Source organism: Setaria italica, chromosome IX, assembly GCF_000263155.2.
Source record: "Setaria italica strain Yugu1 chromosome IX, Setaria_italica_v2.0, whole genome shotgun sequence".
Classification (NCBI taxonomy): domain Eukaryota; kingdom Viridiplantae; phylum Streptophyta; class Magnoliopsida; order Poales; family Poaceae; genus Setaria; species Setaria italica.
In genome coordinates this window covers 41639675-41659401 of record NC_028458.1, presented here as the reverse complement: position 1 = coordinate 41659401, position 19727 = coordinate 41639675, and the positions used below count along the sequence as shown (strand labels likewise).

Below are 19727 nucleotides of genomic sequence, written 5' to 3'. Positions count from 1 at the left end.
CGCACACGCGCAGAAAGAGAGGGAGAAAGGGAGAGGGTGGACGGGGAGAGAGAGGCGTGCCGTGGCCCAGCACCGTGCCGCCCGGCTTTGATCCGCGACCTCGCATGCCGCTGCCCCGCGGCCTCGCGTTGCAATCCCGCCCCAAGGGCTGCCTCCACACCGCCTCTCCCCACCGCCGCTCCTCGCTACCACTGCGAGCGGCTCCCTGAGGGGTGAGAAGAGGGGGCAGGGGCAGCAGAGGAGGGAGTGGAGGGATCCGGCTGCCGTCACCTGGGAGAGGGAGAGGAAGGAGATGAAGAGGGAAGGGGAGAGCAGGAGGAGGCTGTTCGGGTGCCGTCGCCAGGGAGAGGAAGAGGACAGAGATGAAGCGGATAGAGTAAAGACAGAAGAGAGAAATTGAGGGCAGACGCGAAACCAGCGGATGATATTTGATAAGAGTTTTGGATCCGCGGATACCTCTTCACCTTTGGGTTGTTTAACGAACCGGCGGTGAACCTTCAGGTTGTTTAATGAACCGGCGGTGAAAATCAAATCAGAGCATTACCGCCGTACCGTGGTTGGCCCCACTGTGATATCTATTTTCGCCGCTGGTTCCAACCTACCAACCCTTCAACTGGAGGTGAAACGACATCACCGCCGCCTGTGATGCTCCGGCGGGGATGTCTATATCTGTAGTAGTGTTAATTCGACCGTTTGGAAGGAAGGATCGAACTATCCATTACACATCCAGCAAGTTCGTCACAAAATTTTCATCCTTACGAGATACATTGTCTTTAAGCATATATCGAAGTGGCAAACTGCGGATATATCCCAACGGTGTTGTGCTAGTAGTCAATACTCCTAGTCATCAGTTGAGCAGGTCGTCCCACTTGCAGTACTGCCCGCCGGCGAGCGCCCGGTAGTAACGGTCCCGGCAGTAGACCGGCCGCCCGTCGGCGGCCTCCGCCGCCGCCGCGGCGAGGTCGTCGTCTTGCATCACCTCCACCGGCAGCCGCAGCAGCTCCTCCCTCCTGCGTAATAAGGTGATGCAAGCATGAAGCGAAGTTGTAATGAGTTGTGTACGCATGCTCAACATCCACATGACGGACGGCACCTCAAGCTTGGCTTCGACGACGCAGCGGAGGGAGGTTGGTTCATGGAGTGGAGGAAGTCCTCGACGGGAGCGGCGAACGCGAAGAGCGACACCGCCCCGACGAGCAGCGCGCCGGTGCCCACCAGCGTCTGCTTCAGCAGGTTGATCACCGGCTTTACCTGCAGAATTCATTCGTCGGTGAGAAATTAGAGGGTAAAGCGACTCTTCGTCCAGTGTTTCGGGAATTATGTTTGCCATTAGGTACGGAAAGTAACCCTGCCAAAAGGTTATATTACCTTGTAAGATCCCAAGAGCCTGTCCCGAGCCAACACCTGCAGCGAAATGGAAATGCAGGCATGTAAACTAATTGAACTGGACTACTTCGCTGCTGGGATGTAGTCATATTTGACTCCAGGGAGAATAACGCTACAGAACTTGCACATTTGTACAAGTTCTAGGGAATGTGGCACATTAATAAGTGTCTCCAATCAGGAAGTTCAACAAAAGTCTCGTCGTACCAGAACATTGGTGTTTTAGTCTTACCCGAAAATTCGATCCGTTCTATTTGTTTTTTTTTAGTTTGGTATTTAAGAATCTTGACACAAAATTCTGTCTAAAAATTGGTTACCCGAAAATTCGGCGCCTGATTTACCCAAATTATGTGATCAAATTGTAGCTGGAGATCCTAGGAACTTGGCCCAGGACACTGGGACATCGCGTCGATGTCGGGCGGTCGAGCTTGCTGCTTTACGGGTGGATTGCAGGAGATGGGAGCTCAGGCCACCTGACGAATGCTATGGTTAGGGCTAGCGCAATACCGAAACCAGAGTTTCGGGTATTTTGGGTTCGGGCTTCGGATACCAGGTTTCTTCATAGGCATCCGTTTAAGTGACACTTCACTGAGAGATTGGATAATATAATATGTGATCTATTTGAGACCAGTATCAAAATGGTGTGTTGTTAAAGCGGTTTGTTTTGATCTAGTAAAATAGGAGTGATCCTCAAAATGGTCTGAGAATCATGTTCGTTTACCTCTGGTGGTTTTACCCACATTTGGCCGTCATACCATCCAGTTTCTTCGTACGGCACGACTGCTGACAACAGCCTATCACCAACATAGCTCCATCCCTGCACGCAGTAGCAACAGAAGCGTAATTAGCAAACTTCAGTGTATTATTATTCCTATGAAATGCGCGTGCACACTTTGTAGCTCCTGTAGCACAGCCTTTGCTGAACTTAGTAACAGATACTATATATTTTTCTTTTTTCTGGATGAACTTACCAGGTATATTCTGAGAACCACCAATGACACCAAGAGCAAAGTTCCAATCCCAGCTGCCAGCACAAACTTGAGTGGGTCCTGCATAGTTTTGCTACAACAACTTCAGAGAAATGAAGAAATGGCCAAGGTGATTATAAGATGCATACAAAGTGACACAATCCCAAGTTCCCAACTGACACACAGTTTTGGCTGGGTTGTAGACTACAGTTGTCAATTGGTGAGTTCATTTCTGCAGTTCTGTTCAGGAATTCCATTTGCAAGCGCTGCACAGCAGTCTCACGTTTTGTCAGAGAAGCTGGAAGAATTGTGCGTGCGTACCTTGCCGGGATTGAAGCTCGCGGCTGCAATCGGGGCCGCGAGCACAGTGAAGGTGATCATCCACAGGCCGCCCAGCCGCAGGAAGAAGGACCCTGGGCTCAGCTCTGCCCACGAGTACAGGACGCTATCCTTGAGAGCAGAGTACTCGTTCACCTGCACAAAGGAAATGGGCAGATCAACACCAGCAACCAGATGCACCACAAATTCATTATCTGAAAGTGTATGGAGGCTTCGTATAGATGCCTAGTTTTCTATCTAATCCAGCACAAGATTGTAACTTTCCATCTAATCCAGCACAAGATTGTAACTTTCCATCTAATCCAGCACAAGATTGTTCGCGACTAAACAACTCAGTTACCGGTCGTTGCTCGAAGGGGACTTGGATCTCCAGCCCGGGGTCCCAGCTCGGCCCGCCGCCGGCGAATCCGCTGCGGCTGCTCTCCGGCTCCTCCTTCAGCGCCATGGTCACCACCACCCTCCTCGTCCGCCTCGCCACGCCGGCCGCCGTGCTCCGGCTGCGCCGCCGTGGCGCCGCCGCGAAGGTGGCACCATGGTCGTGGCCGCCCGGGACCACCACCGAGTGGACGCCGACGATCTTCAGCCGGAGCAGCATGGGTAAAAAAAACTCCTGCGTGGGAGCCTGCCAATTATCTGCTGGCTGCTCTCTGTGCTCGCCCCCGTGTGGATTACTTGGAAGAGCGCCTCGTAAAAATATGCGGCGGCGGCCAGGCGGCGAGCCGTGCATCTTTTACGTGGCGGGGAGCTTCGGCGACGGGTTTGTGTGGCTGACGCGGGAGGGGTCGTCGCGTCGGCCGGGTCTGGAGACGCTGCCTACACGTGGCCGGGTGGGCCGTGGCACGTTGCCTGCTCGTTTCCGCGCGCGCCGGCTCATGGCTGGCACTTGCAGAACAGCTATCTCACTCACTTGTTTGTTCGGATTTGGGCAAGAACAGATTTCTGGGCCTGCGTTACACAGAATCAAGCGGTTGATCATTAAGTGGGCTAGATTATCTTTTGATAAGGAAGTGGTCTAAAATTGTTACTATCTTGTTAGATCTAAGGAGCCTCGAATATATCAAATGCTGTATTTTTAAGTTTGTTACAGTGACCATCTTTTTTTGTTTCAATAGCAAGTGATTTGGAGATGAGCCATGGTGTGCACGTACATTATTTTTCTTTTGACGAATCGTTTACTCAGATAACAAATTCGTTAATTCATTTCTTGTTTTCACGTTCACGCAACAACCTTTGTGCAAATGGATCCCCCAAAAGAAACTGATTAGGATACATTTTCTCTAGCATGTAACCAGTAATAGACTTTGAAATCGCATAAAAAGAGGGATTTTATAACTGTAGCATATCAAACAAGTCGCAGATATTTATGTGGTTTGTTGCAGTATCTTAAATTTTGTTACGTAAATCATTTTGTTTGTTGTCTTAATTCAACCTATTTTGCTGTAACTAACATGTTTCTATTAGTGTGGATAACTTTATATGTCACAGTGGGTATTTTTGTTTGCTGCAGTAGTTCTTCGCATTTGTTTCTAGCTGCTGCACTGCTATGATATTTTCCCTAAAGACACGCTAAACTGTTTAGCGAGAAAGGATACTTTCTGTGTATCCTTTCTTTTGATTAGAATCATTTCTAGTTAAAGTGGATTTTATTTATCGTATACATTAGAATCATTTCTTTCAGTGTAGAGTCAGAGCTTGATTAGACATATACTAAAACTCCTATCATCAATGATTCAATAAGGTTGATTAGCTGGTTCTCCAAGCTAACTAGTGGAGCCATAAAAGCTTCAGTTCATATCCACCCGATATTCTAGCAGTAACTGAACTACCTTCAATAACTTAAAATCTAATTCTGTACACAATTATACAATGAGATAGAAACGAAGCACTAATTACACACGATCCAAGCGAAGCACAACTACTAACCTAATATGAAAAAAAAAAGTACGAGACTTTCTAAGTAGTAGAGATTCACTTATGGAGTTTCCCTTTTCTTTTGATTCAAAACAGGGCGCTGTCAAATTTTAAACCAACCATGGAGAAGAGTATTTTAAATGGAAAGCAAGAGTTATTTAACCTTCTGTTGAGCAACTTACTTTTTGTGTAAGGATTTAAAGTAGCGGTTATGTGTTCAACACCCTTCATCGTCTAGTTGGCATGTGGTCGGGAAAACTTCAATGCCGAGGCACCAAATAATATTGTTGTAGACTTATAGTACAGGACATTCGCTGGCTTTTAAATGGAAGTATTTGGTGTGTAAGTGTACATCGGCTTTGACTCTTGATCTTTGTCGCCATCCCAGCCAGGCGCTTGTGTGAGATCAGCCTGTGACCTTTTCTTAGCAATAATCTGATGCCGTTCCATTACCATGTCCAACTGAAAATAAAAATGAACTCAGCTGCTAGATCGTATGAAAACTCAAAACCATCAAGTGACAAGTTATAAAACCACAACTTCTCCGCAAAAGAAAAACCACTTCTCCGGGGAGGAGAGTGCATCAGGGCACCACAGAATTCCAGACTTTCAGAGAGGATCAATCTCATTCTTGCTTGTTATTGCTTCTACGGGAAAAAAAGACCGTCGTATCCAAAATGGACTAATCCATACGTTACATACGCATTCTTTGCATTTTTTAACTGTCGCTAGTATGGCTGTCAGCAATGACAAATTGACAATGCCGTCCTACTACCGCCGCGAAGTCCGACGTGGACGGCTGAAGTATTCAAACATAGAAATGAGTCTGAATTCTTATCTAGTCCTAGGTACTTCAAATTCTTTTGAATTATTGCTTCCGCCGTAAATAAGCCGCTGAGCAACTTCACAGGATGTTGTTGTGACTGTCTGTTGGCTCCATTATTCAGAAATCAACCGGGGTTTCTTCTCCCTGTTCGTCAAAAATACTGCAATGATCAGTGCCTGATGGACTGTTCAGCGATCGCCTGCACGGCTGCCCTTCTGATCCTCCTCCTGCTGCCGCCATGTGCATCCGACGACAGGATCGTCCCCGGCAAGCCGCTCTCCCCTGGTGCCACCATCGTGTCGGAGGACGGCAGCTTCGCCTTGGGCTTCTTCTCCCCTTCCAACTCAACTCCGGCCAAGCTCTACCTCGGCATCTGGTACAACGACATCCCCGAGTTCACCGTGGTGTGGGTCGCCAACCGAGACGCCCCCGTCACGAACGCCACGTCCCCTACGCCAACGCTCTCCCTGGCGGCCGGCACCACGGATCTCGTCTTGTCCGACGCCGACGGCCGCCCTGTCTGGACGACGAACGTCACCGGCGCCCCAAGCACCCCTGCGCCACCGCCCACTGGCCTCGCCGCGGTGCTTCTCAACAACGGCGACCTCGTCATCAGGTCCCCCAACGGCACCGCCCTGTGGCAGAGCTTCGAGCACCCGGCCGACACGCTCCTCCCCGGCATGAAGATCCGGGTCAGGTACAGGACGCGCACCGGCGAGCGCCTGGTGTCGTGGAAGGGCGCCGGCGACCCCTCGCCGGGGAGCTACAGCTTCGGGGCGGACCCGGAGAGGATCATCCAGCTGTTCCTCTGGAACGGGACGCGCCCCGTGATGCGGAGCGCGCCGTGGACGGGGTACATGGTCGCCGGACAATACCAGGCCAACACCAGCCTCGTCTACGTCGTGTTCGTCAGCACCGAGGAGGAGATGTACCTGACCTACAGCCTCGCCGACGGCGCGCCGCACACCAGGTACGTGCTGGCCTACTCCGGCGAGTACCAGCTCCAGAGCTGGAACAGGAGCGCGGCGGCGTGGTCCGTCCTCGGGGAGTGGCCGGCCGGCGGCCCGTGCAGCCGCTACGGCCGCTGCGGCGCCAACGGCTACTGCGACGGCACCGCCGGCGACGCCGTCCCGGCGTGCAAGTGCCTCGACGGCTTCGAGCCGGCCAGCGCGGAGGAGTGGAGCGGCGGCGTGTTCTCGGGGGGCTGCCGGCGGAAGGAGGCGCTACGGTGCGGCGGCGACGGCTTCTTGGCCTTGACGGGGATGAAGTCGCCCGACGGGTTCCGGCGCGTCGGGAACAGGACCTTGGAGGAGTGCGCGGCGGAGTGCCGCCGGAACTGCTCCTGCGTGGCGTACGCTTACGCCGACCTGCGGCTTAGCAGCAGCTCGTCGACGGGGGACGCGACGAGGTGCCTGGTGTGGGCCGGGGACCTGATGGACACGGTGAGGATGGGCGACGTGACCGGCAGCGACACCCTCTACCTCCGGATTGCAGGCCTGCGTGCTGGTTTGTGGCGCCGATTTTACCTTTGTCTATCTCTGGCGACCGTCCGAAATTTACCACTGGAATAATTTTCCATTCAAAATGTGTCAAGTAGAATTTGGAGCATTTTGTTTTGTGGGCTCTGCATATGTATGAAAGAGAATTACGTTCACTTTGGACAGGTGAAAAGGCAAGGGCCAATGCACTGAAGATTGGATTGCCTGCAGTTTTGACGAGCAGTGTTTTACTACTCGCGGGCATTTCATTCGCATGGTTCAAGTTCAAAGGTATTGACTGCAACTCTACAACTCTGTCTTCACTCGTCCAATGGAGAATCACTGCTGATCACTACAACATAATATTTTGGATGCAGGTAAAAGAGGAAATGGGAAAAGGCTCAAGAAGCTCATTTTGGGAAGTATGGGTACCTCTGATCAACTTGGGGAAAGAAACCCTGGCCAGGATTTTGTGTTGCCCTTTGTCAGATTTGATGATATTGTGGCAGCAACACGCAATTTCTCCGAAGCTTATAAGATTGGGCAGGGAGGTTTTGGGAAAGTTTATATGGTAACTCCTTCAGTAATTTGTTAGTTGTTTCATATAGTCCATCTTACTAGTTTATTAGTCACATTTAATTGTCTGTATGCAATGTTCGCCTACACGGCCGTGTAGGACGTTTACACACTGTGTAAACGTTACTCAATGGCCTACCGTGTAGTTTAAGCCTAAACGGTGATTACACGGTTCAACCATTTACACAGGAAAAAACAGTCGTACACGGTCTAAACGGTGTACACGAAACGGTGATTATACAGTTTTACACGGCGAGTAGACCATTTTAAACAACATTTAGGCGATAGGAAAGTATGAACTGCAACTAAGATAGTGTTTGGTTCGTGCTAAGGTAATGCAAACGTAAAGGGAATCAGATTATAATGCAGTTGGTGGTGGAATGGGTGATTGCCCTCTTTGTTTGGTTGCACTCTGATAACGTAATCAGATTACTGTGTGGGTGCTATATCTGATTACGGTGGGGGAGGAGGGGTAACAAGCTTGTATAGATATTATTTAGGTAAGGGATTCGATTACAGTGTCAATTGATTACAAACCACCGCAACCAAACGTATGTAATGGGATTCGTTACCTTCTGTAATCAGATTACGTTACATTTGAGCCAACCAAACACCACCTAATTGTGAATCACTATGGCATTTGTTATTTGATTTGAAAACCATCAACTAGTAACACCCAACCAACTTTAGTCAATTTGACTTTTAAGCTTTGTAACTTTTTATATTTGGATGATGAAATATCAAAATTTCTAATTTTCATTTGCATAAAGTATGAATTTTATTGCAATCTTAGAAAATGTGTAGCCTGTGTATACAACGTGTAACATGCCCTACTCGCTACTCGAGGGGTGACCTAACAACTACCATTTAGCGTTTAGATGAACATTGTATGTATGTCAAATGACAAACTCTATAATTGAGTAATATTTCCTGTAGGGAATGATTGGTGGCCAGGAAGTTGCTATCAAAAGGCTAAGTAAGGACTCTGAGCAAGGAACCGAGGAATTTAGGACTGAAGTTATTCTAATAGCCAAATTGCAACACCGAAATCTAGTTCGGCTTCTAGGATGTAGTGTTGAGGGTGATGAAAAGATCCTGATTTATGAGTATTTGCCCAACAAAAGCTTAGATGCTATCATCTTTGGTATGGTCATTGACACACCAGACCTCTTAAGAACATCCAAAAATAAAAATGTTTATATGTTGCTCCAAAAGCTTATATGTTGCCTTTTATTTTTCTTCTACATGTAGATAATTCAAGAAAAATGTTGTTAGACTGGCCAACACGATTTAACATAATCAAAGGAGTTGCAAGAGGGCTTCTTTACCTCCATCATGATTCAAGATTGACCATAATTCATAGAGATCTCAAGGCCGCCAATGTTTTACTAGATGCAGAGATGAGACCTAAGATAGCAGACTTTGGCATGGCAAGGATCTTTAGTGATTGCCAAATAAAAGCAAATACCCGACGTGTCGTTGGAACATAGTGAGTAAAATTTGAACTTAGCTTATCAAACTAATAATTACGTTCAATATATTCAATAATTTCATGTAGTGAAATGGCCAAACAGTGGTTACATGGCTCCGGAGTATGCAATGGAAGGTGTCTTCTCTATCAAGTCTGATGTCTATAGCTTTGGTGTGCTACTCTTGGAGGTTGTTACGGGCACAAGGAGAAGCTCCATGGATGGCATCATGGGTTTTCCAAACCTTATAGCCTACGTGAGTACATGCCTTTTGCAAAGTTATCAACTAAATTCTATATCTAGACATAATAAGACTATTATAATTATCGCAATATTTTTTGGATATAATAATACTATTATAATTACCACAATCCAATAAATGATATTTTGGTTATTTCAGGTATGGAACATGTGGATGGAGGGGAACATAAAAAATTTGGCAGATTCATCTATTACGAATTCTTGTTTGCTAGATGAAGTTTTGCTATGTAGTCATGTAGCACTCTTGTGTGTTCAAGAAAAACCAGATGACAGGCCAGTTATGTCAAAGGTTGTGTATGCTCTGGACAACGGAAGCAATACCCTTCCATCCCCCAATCATCCTGCATACTTTGCACATAGGAGCAATGAAATAGAGCAAGCAAGGGACGATATCCAGAACTCTATGGGTAGTTTTACTCTTACAAACATAGAGGGTAGGTAAATAATTATATATCTTCTTTATGTGTCCCGTGCTCTTAAAAGAAAGGCTTAACAAAGGTCGTGCATCATGTGATGGTTTATTTGATAGTTTCTATTAGTATTCATAAATTTTGGTTTTTGTAATATAATTGCTTTATCTTCCTTTACATTGATCTAAATTATGTGGTAAATATCTTGTTGCAACGATTAGTTTTGGTGTTACTTGATTGGAGCCTTCTCATATTCTTATGCATTTGCTCTGCTTCTGCACATGCTTCATTAAGCAGCTATAGGTCTCTCCTCTAAAATCCAAAGAGTAAATTGCACCCATCGTACAACAACTTGTCAAGTGGGTGCAAATTGGTCCAACAACTTGTAGAATGCTCGATTTACTATAAGTGCAAGTTAGTCTAAATTTTGTAAAATGCTCAATTTAGTGCAATAACTTGGCAAATCGGTGCACCTACAGTCCAAATATTACAACGATAACTTATTAAGCAAAGTAAATGGACATGTGAATTTTTTTTTGCAATCAATAAAGTTGTTGATAGTAACCAGGCTGTTGTTTCTCAAGTGGGTACGCAACTTATTTGTTCATTAGTTAAAATTTTAATAATATTTTAGAATTACGTCATTGCTATTACTGAAAGACTAAAGTCTAGGAATCTTAGTTTTTTCTGCTCTTCAGCTCATGTATTCAACAACGATATACAAGCATGTTTGTCTCTATTCTTTTAGCTGGTGAATTTGTCAATATTGAATATAAAATTAAATATTGTTAATAATAATTAATTAATATGAAGATTCTAAACACTGAAGGTTCTAATCTTGATCAAATACATTGTCATTGCGATGCAAATGTCAATCATCAAATAATGTTCAATAATTTATTTCGACACGAATCTATACCCTAATCCGGCAATAGCAAATATGTTACTAGTTAAAACATTTGGACTACGGATGCACCAATTTGTGAAGCTATTGTACTAAATTGAACATTTTACAAACTGTTGGATCAATCTGTACCCACCTATCAAGTTGTTACACTGCATTTTACAAGTTGTTGGACCAATCTACACCCACCTGACAAGTTGTATGGTGGGTGCAATTTACTTAAATCCAAAAGACGTGCGCTTTGATAGGAAAAAAAAGAAAACAAATAATGGAAAGTAAATTAAACTACACTTTCATAGGAAAAAAAGTATGTAACAGAGGACATAATATTTGAAACTATATACTCCCTCCAATCACAAATATAAGCTGTCTCCAATATATGTGGTTCTAGGAATGTTCTAAGTCAAACTTTTCTAGCTTTGACTGATAATATCTAATAATCCAAATATAGAAATTGATAATTAGTGTCACCTTAAGGACTATGTTGATAAAATGCTCATAATTTTTATCATAGGGGTATCCAGTCGTATATGTAATTGGTAATTAAGTGAAGAATCGTAAGTATGTCATGAATATCAACAGTGGGTTAGGAGATACTATACTAAATCCTGCCAAACTATCCGGAAACTCCAGTTGAGGTGTGCTTAGTGCGGTTGTCTTCCACTCGCCAACACTCCGCACCACACTATCGTCCACCTTCACCCCTTTCCTTAGGCCGAGGCAGACCTCGCTAACACCAACACCCCTCCCAGCTTCGGTGGAGCCATCACGGTTGAAGTTGCCTCACGCAAAGCGCCGATATCACCAACCTCTACAAATTGGATGCCCCATTGCCAGCCCTTCCTCCAACATCACGGTGGGCGGCGCCCCAGTCATTCGCCCCTGCCATCGCCAACGAGCTTTTTGGGCATTTCCTCTACGGTTGAAAGCCACAGAACCTACATGAACTAAGTTCACTTGAGAAGATTCCTGGGATGAGGAAACTGCAAGACTACAAAAATCTCCAAATAAGTACTACGCTGGCAATTTCCTCCATTCTCACAAAGAAAAAGGCACTCCATACATTGCCATCATCGACGAATGATAATTCGTCACGATTGGATGGATATCCGAGATTTCCTAAGGAGTCCCTTTCGAGCACCTACGGTCACTTTGCGCACCATACTAGCACCCTCCACCCTCCCTCCTCGGTGCCAGCACCCCTCTTGCCGATATCGCTAACCAATTGGATGCTCCCAGTGCTAGCCCTCCCTCCAACACTGCGACGAACGACATCTTTATTATCTGCTCCTGCTATCACTGTCGGGTCTTTTGGATATTTACTTCACAATTCAAAGCCACAAAACTTACCAACTTCAAAATTCTAACATGAGAAAGCTCACAGGAGGAGAACTCTAAGTATGCAAAAATCTCCGATAAATTCTATGCTGACAATTTCCTCCATTCTCACCTGTATAAAAAGGTACTCGGCACATTGTCACCATTGACGGCTGATAATCCCCTTACGATTGGATGGACGGCCGAGATCTTCTGAAGAGTCCCTTTCGGGCACCGGCGGGCACGGCTTCCGATTAAACTCCCCTTGGTCGACTCCGCGTCGCCCACAGATCCATCGGTGAGATCTGCCATCCCCATCTTCCCGTGAACCAGAAACCTAACGCGGAGCGGCGCGGGGGCGACCGCCGGGCGAGGCAGGGCAGCGCACGCGCACGCAGCGGCCACCGTCGTCGGCGGATCCAACCACCATGGGCGGCGGCAACGGCCAGAAGTCCAGGATGGCCCGCGAGAGGAACGCCGAGAAGAACAAGGCCGCCAAGGGTGCGCCCTCTTTAGCTATTAATTTCCTCACCGTGCCGTCGGGTTCGTGGCGTTTTTCTCGCGTGGTTGCTCTCGGAGTGCTACGATTTGATGGATCTGCGTGTTTCTGATGTGCAGGGAGCCAGCTTGATACCAACAAGAAGGCCATGAGCATCCAGGTACCCTATCTAGATCTGCGCTTGAGGTTTTATGTTTTGGTGTTTTCTAGTGGAATTTCTTTATGGATTGATAGGGTAGAGCGTGCTTATAAGATTAGTCTGATGGTTTAGCGGCTGCTGTTGTGACCTAGGTTGTCCCTTTTCTACAATCCTTACCATTAGGAACTAGGAAGGTGAATTTGATGTGGGGATGCTATAACCGATAAAGTTTACATGATTGGATCTGTGTTATGCGACTATTAGGTATACACCCTGCAAATCAGTGACTAAAAACGAGATGATTTGTAGATTTATAACCAAGAACACCGATAATTCAATTGCCTCGGTTATGTGTTAGTAACTTATTATCTGATTGAAAAAGGCTACATATCTGACTTTGTTATGACCCCAGCCTAAACTACCACTGGCGTTTGGACTCAGCTGCTTGCTCTGCATGCAGTCAAATGGAAGTCGGATGTATCCATTGTGTGTATACTGTATAGAACTACGCTCTGATTTAGGCCAACGCTTGCTGCCACTCTACGAGTAGAGGGGAGGGGATGTGCATCATGATTCATGACCTTTCCCTGATGAGTCAGGCTGGCCACATCCTTCCATTTCATAGTTTTTCTCTAACTTAAAAGTAGGACCAGTGAGCAAGCCAGTCTTATGGTTGGTTATATTTTTAACAAGGTTAACAGAAACCAGGTGTCTCTAGCTGCATTTGGCTTCAGAAATAACTTTATACAGTACCTTATCCCAACTATTGCCAAAGAAAACAACTTAGTCCAGTTATTTTACCTGTGCTTGGAATCCCAGCCAGTGCTCTAAACTGGCATTGGAACTGAACCTGGCTTGTGCTCCTTTTTTTTTTTGCTGTGTCTGGTCTCCAGAACTATGCGGTGCTGTGATTATCATTTGGGGTAACTGTATAAGTTGTAATTATCAGTTTACTGATTTATATCAATTAACATTGTTCTTGTTTCTGATATAGTATTAGTTAGTTTCATGCAACCTTTTATCATTTTCCTTGTGGGGAACTGCTTGTTGGAGTGCACTGATTTAAATAGAAGGTTTTAAAAATTTCTGGGTATGCTAACTGGATTAATTTAGGCAACTTTTGGTTTTTATTGCATATTTTGACAAGCTGTTAGCTTCAAGTACTTTACTGATATTCTTTTGGTGAGCATGAACACAGTGCAAAGTATGTATGCAAACATTCATGTGTACCACGACTGAAGTGAAGTGCCGGGAGCACGCCGAGGCTAAGCATCCAAAGTCAGACGTGTACCAGTGCTTCCCCCATTTGAAGAAGTGAAAGCCTGTACAAGCAGCCAGGGTGCCATGGCCATGAAGTTCAAAAAACGTGTCTGTCAGCTGTGCGGTTTGATCACCCGTCAGTATAGGGGCTCCCCGTTACCGTTACTGAGGGAGTTCGTTCCGTGGTATCTGTCGTCTATCATGCGTCCTGTCCTATGTTAACTAACCTACATAAGAAAGTGATGTGGTGTCTAATGAAACTGTTGTCTGCTGGTAAAACCTGGTTTCGGAATGATGAGTTTCATGTGCAAGCTTGATCTTTTGTTTGTGCCCTACCCTGCCTAAGATTCTTTTGCAAGTACAGTTTATCGTATTTTTTACTCCAAATATAGTGCATCTGTCTCTACTTCCATAGTAAACAATGGTTTTAGTATTCGGCTACTATTCGTGTGTCTTGGTTTAGCAAGCAACTGTCCATAAACATGCATATGTTTTACGAAATGATGCGAGTTGTTTTCTAAAACAACTTATTAGTGCAGCAAGGATGTAGAATTGTATAGTAGCTGTTTGCATAACATCGTTTCATGCCGTGCATTTCGAGCAGGTCGACTGGCACTCTAGACGAACTGTCCTAATGGAAGGGGAGCACCGTTGTGTACTTGTGTTCCAAGCCGCCAAGCGTACCGATGTTTCTTTGTCATGGCTGCCTCAAGCCGGTGCAATCAAGACAGTGGTATATTGGTATTTGGCAGATGGTTACTGATGTGGGTGAAAAGTCGGTACATCGAAGTTCTCAGACTTAGCGATGGTGTCCAGTGTCCACTGATTTTTAAGAAGCAAATGCACCATTTGCGCCAAGTGAAAAACATGTATTTACGATCTTTGAGGTTTTCTGCACCTCAGTAAATTTCTAGTGCGAACGATGTGTATACAGCATTTGGTTTTAGTTTTTGATAAACTGAGAATTCAAATACGAATTCTTTCTAGAATTCTCATGGTCAACCCGACGTGAATAAGAAGGCAAAGCAGCAAACAAAATGCTGAAATGCACAAGGAAAAGACGAACTCATACAGCCCCAGTGTGATAAAAGTGGCCCATGTAAGCTACGCGGCGGCCCAAAGTGCTGTCAGCGAGAGCCCGCGGCGGTGCCCTTTCCCTCCTCCCAACTCCAAACAAAACAACTCAAAAAAATTCCAAAGCAAGCCGCGAAGCCGTGTGACAGAGAGAGAGAGAGAGAGAGAGAGAGAGAGAGAGAGTGAGGGAGGGAGAAATCGAGGGAGAAAATGGCGGACGCCGCCCGGTACGAGGTGCAGCGACGGCGGCAGATCGAGGAGAACAAGCGCAGGATTGAGGAGCTGGGGCTGCGCCACCTCGCCGCCGCCGCCATGCCCCCTAAGGTCCGTCCCGGTTTCTCGGTCGAGCTGCCGGCGTTGCCTCCGAGGAGCCTCTTTCTGACCCCAGTCGATTGGGGTTTCCGCAGGCCAAGCAGCTGAAGCTGAAGCACAAGGCGCGGGCGCCGGGGGCAGCCGCCCCGCCTCGGCGGTCCGGCCGCGTGGCCAATCTCCCCGACCAGCCCGATTACCGCGAGGTACGTTCTGAAAGATAAACGCGAACATTGATTTCTTCGTCTCTGAAAGAATGCGAGCGGAAGGGAGTGCGCTGTGCGGGCTATCTCACCGCAGAAGATCCTCGATTTCTTCATCTCTGATATTGCTTTATCGATTCGAATCATAGTTGCAAGTGTCAACTAACATGAAAAGCGTTTTGATTGGTGTGTCTCTTCAGAATGTCAAGAAAAAGATAGTAATTGGTCCGACCGCCGCAGAAAGAAGCTACGCCATCGCCAAGGCCAAGGCCAAGGAGCTGGAGGGCGAGCTGCGTGCTGACTACCCCACCTTTCTGAAGACCGTGAGCAAGTACTATGCCACTGCATTCTCGCTGGTAATTGACACCTCAATTCAACCCCCATGATATGCTGCTGTAAATTGGATTATCAGCTACCCCTTTAGCTGCTGATGTGTGGGTTGGTGAAATGGCAGTCACTCCCGCCACATTTCTGTAGGGAGCATTTACCAGAGCACGGCAAGGTGATCACGCTGGTGGATGAGGAGGATGACGAGTTTGATGTGCAATACTATAAGGGGCCAAATGACCGTGGCTACTGCATTACCAGCTGGAGAGGGTTTGCCACTGACCACAAGCTGGACGATGGTGACTGTCTGGTGTTCCAGCTTATTCAGCAGAGAAAGTTCAAGGTGAGGTCATAACTTGTTCTGTGCAGTGGGCAGTGGGTGGTGCCTAGGACCTAGGTGAAGATAAGTTAGGCTTGGCAGTCTTAGCAGGAAGGTAGCAGCTATGTACCTAGGCAGCCAATTGTTGAAACATGGGTTTGCTACGATCTCACTTGCAGATCACAATTAGCAGAAATACTCAATAATTTTGATACCACCAGAGTTGACTTTTCTTGATATCAGAAAAGAACCTGACAATGAATGGGAAGATAAGGGATATAGGGAACAAAATCAGTGAGGACTACGAGGTAGGAGTCATGAGGAGGCCAAATGGTGTTTAATCTGATGGATAACCACCTTTCAGGTGCTTGATGAAGCTTGAACATCACTACTATGTACAATCCTAGTTCCCTTAATATTTTGGCCAGAGATCTAATGAAAATTTTAACCCTTGCTCGATGGCCCAAGCCCCTCGAAAAGGCCAGTTCAACTCCATGACCAATTACCCCAAGTCTCTGTGTAGTGATCTCTCCGGGCCTCAAGAATTGAAACACCAGCTGGTCAGTCGCAAAACATTTCTTACATGAGTACTCAACAACATAAATTCTCCTGTGAGAATACCTTCTGAAGCTAGTCAAATCCCAAGTATTATTACTTGTTCCAGTTGATTGAGTAGACATATTTCAAGTTGAGAACCTAAGTTGTTCTGCACAGTGCTTTAAAACTAGGTTCTAGTTGGCTAGTAGGGTGGTACTTAGTGCCTAGGCAGAGACGGTTGTGGTTGGAGGGGACACCTACTGGCCTAGTGTTTTGGTGGGATAGGCAACTGTTTTTGAAGCATGGGTTCTTCTTAATATAAATTCATTGAAGGAATTATGTAGCATGGTGGCCCAGTGGTGTAAGGTGTATGTTCAGGGTGGCTTTCCCAGAGTTGTGCACCCAAGTAGCCAACTAGTGAGGTTGAGCCATCGAGTTTATTGAGTTGTAACCATGATTGAAATTTTGCACAAGGTATTCATGTATGCATGTCATGGTATCATAGATCAAAATGTTCCAGTGGGGCCACCTGTCGAATCTATATGCAAAATGTCAAAGGTTCATGGCTTATTTTTGAACTTGGTTTTTGCAAGAAACAGTACACATTGCTGTAAAATGACTCCATTTGAAACTGTATTAGAAGAATCTCCGCAATGTCATATTTCATCGTAGCCTGCTGTCTATTATACGCCTTCCATTACAATTTGCGTTACTTAAGGACTAACTAGGAAAAAGACTATGTATTTAACTCACCATGCAATCTCTGCTGTGCAAATGGTGCAGGTATACATCATAAGAGCACGTTCTTACTTGAAAATGATGAGCTGAGAGCTTCTAACATCTTATTGGAGCAGGTAAATTATTATTTTCACTATTTTGCATTGGTTGAATTGAGTGTCACTCACACTATTTCCAAATAGGTGCCTATTTCATATATCTTACACAATCACTTATACACTTTGACCAAACTTTTAATGATATGTTGGTAAAATCATAAAAGATATGGGATATTCTACAAGTAATTTTGGTTCCTAGTAACCAATACTTGTCACCTAAGTATGATTGTTTGGATGATGTGGCGAGTATTAATGATCGTGTTTTGGACTTCTACGAAAACATGTCCGCACAGTGCTAAAAGCCATCCCCCCCCTCTCAAACGCGCAGGAGAACTGCATATTTCCCTTCCCCAGACCCCACCTTGTGTGGGAGCTTAGAGCACTGGGTACGCACAGGAGAACTGCGTATCATTATATTAAGTAAGAAGAGAGGGTTAGAAACCCTGGTTACACACCCACACACACTCTTAGTTAATCAGTGCTAAAATTCATGCTCATGCCACTGCCTATAGGAAAAAAAAGGCACAAAAACAATCAACGTATGGCTTCACATTGCAGCCAAGAATGGAGCAGATTGCTCCTCGTGTCTGATCTGGATCAGTTCTTCGCAGCTTTCACCCTTTTTTTGGTCCCCATGTTTATTCCTCCTAGCGCTTCACTGCTAGCCTCCATTTCTTTGGTAATGCATAGTATTAATCAAATGTAAGATCAGAACACATTTTGATCCCTGCTGATTATGTTTTCGCTTCATCCAAATTAGGGGATAATATTCTTTTGACTGTTTCATAATTGGGTATGATTCTATAGCATTCTTGCAGGAGCAGGCAGTAAGATTTTATTGGAGAACTACATCATTGAGCTTAAGTAGTCAAGTAATACTGGACAACAGAACATAAGTGGTCTTTGAACTTGTTTTTGCTAAACCCATTGAGTAGTTTTTTTGAAAACTATACAGTGGGGGAGAACCCATTGAGTAGTTCATTTCATCATGACCTTGGTTTGCTTCTAACCTCAATATTCAGCATTATAGCTTCTAAATTCTAGTATATGCATCTGGTGAGAGATGATGTTTGCTGATCAGAATTAGTTTTTTCGCAATGTTACAGTTTATTTTTAAACTTCCTGTGCAAACCTCAAACAATGTCATGCCAACTTTTTCCATGAGCAGTTGCATGGTTTTCCCCTATGTTGTGCTTTATGCTAACATTGCTATTAGCTGACGTTTGAACATTTTTTTTAGTTTCAGAAAAATGAGGAGCTAGTTGCGCAAATGGAGGGTCCACAATTTTGCTGTCTTTTGCCCATCAGGATCATCCGCTGGTCCTGTTCAGGACTCATCAGAGGTGTATTTTGTCTACCATGGGTCCAGGGCTTCTACTAACGAGTGCATATGGATTACCATGTACTGCTACAATGTTAATCTGGCCAGCATGTTTCAGCCTGACTTACTTAGCTGCAACAGCACTAAAATTCAGATCCTTACTCCTTCCATATGCTCCTGCTGAGGAGTACATGGGTTACATATTAGGATGCAAGTTTTTTTTTGCTTCTTTTGGGTCATTGCAAGTCACTCATTTGAGCTAACTTGATTGGGGGATGCATGGATGTTGCGATGCAAATGAACTTAAAGTAGTGACCTAAAACCACCTATTGATGCCAACGTTTGCATACCTAGTTGCATGGTTTTGGTTTGATGGATAACACAGCTACGCATCATCTGATTTGTGAATGTTGATAAACCATAGCCAAATCCTAGTTCTTTTTTGAAACATGCATTGTAAATAGCCACTAGCAAGCTTCACTGAAAGATTGAATGGCTCACAAGCTTCACCCAAAGATTGAACAATGGCGCCACTTCGAACTATTTGTTTCCGTACGTACACAGCCAGAGTTTGTGCTTTTCTCACGACTGATTTCTCAAATCCATCTGTAAACCTCACCAAGCGGTCAAGCGAAGTCTGGACCGGATCCTGGTCCCAGTCTCGGAATTCGGAAATCAACAATGAAGCTACCTACGTGTAATCGGTGAGGCATGAACATTTGTCGACATCAGGGGGGAAAATAATGTGAACTTTTTTTTAAAAAAATAAACGTGAAGCACTCACGAATTTGGCTGCTCGAGAAACCGAAAGAAAAGAGGAAACGATGCATCAGCGATTCTCCTTTTAAAAGGTCCTTTTCGAAAACAGACGTGCAAGTCAATACTAATGTGCTCTCGGGTCATGCAGTATCTGCCATTCTGCCTGCAGTGATGTTTGGTCTTGTGGTCTCTTTGCTTTGCAGGCTCGCAGCACGTTGTCCTTTTCGGCCATACCAGAGCAGGGTTTAGTGATACTAATTAGAAATATTAAATATAATCTAATTATAAAACTAATTGCACAG

General features: G+C 45.4%; 4 protein-coding genes across 7 annotated transcripts; 3 read left to right on the top strand and 1 right to left on the bottom strand.

The window, feature by feature from the left end:
• Positions 1–675: 675 nt before the first annotated feature.
• Positions 676–3415, bottom strand: LOC101763512. The gene is made up of 7 exons (XM_004983891.4): positions 3031–3415; positions 2673–2825; positions 2355–2432; positions 2105–2200; positions 1369–1404; positions 1094–1251; positions 676–1010 (listed from the first exon to the last, which is right to left on the bottom strand). Exons 1-7 carry the CDS (start codon positions 3283–3285, stop codon positions 848–850), a joined length of 939 nt encoding a protein of 312 aa, XP_004983948.2. The 5' UTR covers positions 3286–3415; the 3' UTR covers positions 676–847.
• Positions 3416–5335: 1920 nt separating this feature from the next.
• LOC101763107 (receptor-like serine/threonine-protein kinase SD1-8) lies at positions 5336–9798 on the top strand. Of its 3 annotated transcripts, none has more exons than XR_002675703.1 (7): positions 5336–6933; positions 7092–7196; positions 7283–7476; positions 8418–8625; positions 8733–8970; positions 9040–9206; positions 9351–9487. XR_002675703.1 is itself a non-coding variant. In XM_012849214.2 (7 exons), exons 1-7 carry the CDS (start codon positions 5607–5609, stop codon positions 9651–9653), a joined length of 2526 nt encoding a protein of 841 aa, XP_012704668.1. In that variant the 5' UTR covers positions 5336–5606; the 3' UTR covers positions 9654–9798. The 3 variants fall into 3 exon arrangements, 2 of the variants coding, with proteins under 2 accessions (XP_012704668.1, XP_022678664.1); XM_012849214.2 differs by having other exon boundaries at positions 9056–9206; positions 9351–9798; XM_022822929.1 differs by lacking the exon at positions 8733–8970 and having other exon boundaries at positions 8418–8457; positions 9351–9798.
• A 2314-nt stretch (positions 9799–12112) lies between these two features.
• Positions 12113–14075, top strand: LOC101762698 (uncharacterized protein At2g23090). The gene is made up of 3 exons (XM_004983889.4): positions 12113–12343; positions 12461–12501; positions 13679–14075. The coding sequence occupies exons 1-3, from the start codon at positions 12271–12273 to the stop codon at positions 13796–13798; spliced, it is 234 nt and encodes a 77-aa protein (XP_004983946.1). The 5' UTR covers positions 12113–12270; the 3' UTR covers positions 13799–14075.
• A 144-nt stretch (positions 14076–14219) lies between these two features.
• Positions 14220–18806, top strand: LOC101756775 (B3 domain-containing protein Os06g0194400). 2 transcript variants are annotated; one of them, XM_022823330.1, is made up of 6 exons: positions 14220–15138; positions 15222–15329; positions 15527–15682; positions 15781–15996; positions 17293–17363; positions 18592–18806. In XM_022823330.1, the coding sequence occupies exons 1-5, from the start codon at positions 15025–15027 to the stop codon at positions 17335–17337; spliced, it is 639 nt and encodes a 212-aa protein (XP_022679065.1). In that variant the 5' UTR covers positions 14220–15024; the 3' UTR covers positions 17338–17363; positions 18592–18806. The 2 variants fall into 2 exon arrangements, with proteins under 2 accessions (XP_022679065.1, XP_012698151.1); XM_012842697.2 differs by having other exon boundaries at positions 18586–18806.
• Positions 18807–19727: the final 921 nt, after the last annotated feature.

What these genes read in the sequence shown, in the direction of transcription:
- LOC101763512 (XM_004983891.4), bottom strand. Translation starts at nt 3,285, where the DNA reads ATGCTGCTCCGGCTGAAGATCGTCGGCGTCCACTCGGTGGTGGTCCCG. An exon ending in TGGTTCTCAGAATATACCTG is followed by an intron (nt 2,201 to 2,354) that starts GTAAGTTCATCC and finishes TACTGCGTGCAG; the next exon opens with GGATGGAGCTATGTTGGTGA. An exon ending in TGTGGGTAAAACCACCAGAG is followed by an intron (nt 1,405 to 2,104) that starts GTAAACGAACAT and finishes ATTTCGCTGCAG; the next exon opens with GTGTTGGCTCGGGACAGGCT.
- LOC101763107 (XM_012849214.2), top strand. Translation starts at nt 5,607, where the DNA reads ATGGACTGTTCAGCGATCGCCTGCACGGCTGCCCTTCTGATCCTCCTC. An exon ending in CGACGTGTCGTTGGAACATA is followed by an intron (nt 8,971 to 9,055) that starts GTGAGTAAAATT and finishes ATGGCCAAACAG; the next exon opens with TGGTTACATGGCTCCGGAGT. An exon ending in TTCCAAACCTTATAGCCTAC is followed by an intron (nt 9,207 to 9,350) that starts GTGAGTACATGC and finishes TGGTTATTTCAG; the next exon opens with GTATGGAACATGTGGATGGA.
- LOC101762698 (XM_004983889.4), top strand. Translation starts at nt 12,271, where the DNA reads ATGGGCGGCGGCAACGGCCAGAAGTCCAGGATGGCCCGCGAGAGGAAC. An exon ending in GAAGAACAAGGCCGCCAAGG is followed by an intron (nt 12,344 to 12,460) that starts GTGCGCCCTCTT and finishes TCTGATGTGCAG; the next exon opens with GGAGCCAGCTTGATACCAAC. An exon ending in AGAAGGCCATGAGCATCCAG is followed by an intron (nt 12,502 to 13,678) that starts GTACCCTATCTA and finishes GCATGAACACAG; the next exon opens with TGCAAAGTATGTATGCAAAC.
- LOC101756775 (XM_022823330.1), top strand. Translation starts at nt 15,025, where the DNA reads ATGGCGGACGCCGCCCGGTACGAGGTGCAGCGACGGCGGCAGATCGAG. An exon ending in CCGCCGCCATGCCCCCTAAG is followed by an intron (nt 15,139 to 15,221) that starts GTCCGTCCCGGT and finishes GGGTTTCCGCAG; the next exon opens with GCCAAGCAGCTGAAGCTGAA. An exon ending in ACCAGCCCGATTACCGCGAG is followed by an intron (nt 15,330 to 15,526) that starts GTACGTTCTGAA and finishes GTGTCTCTTCAG; the next exon opens with AATGTCAAGAAAAAGATAGT.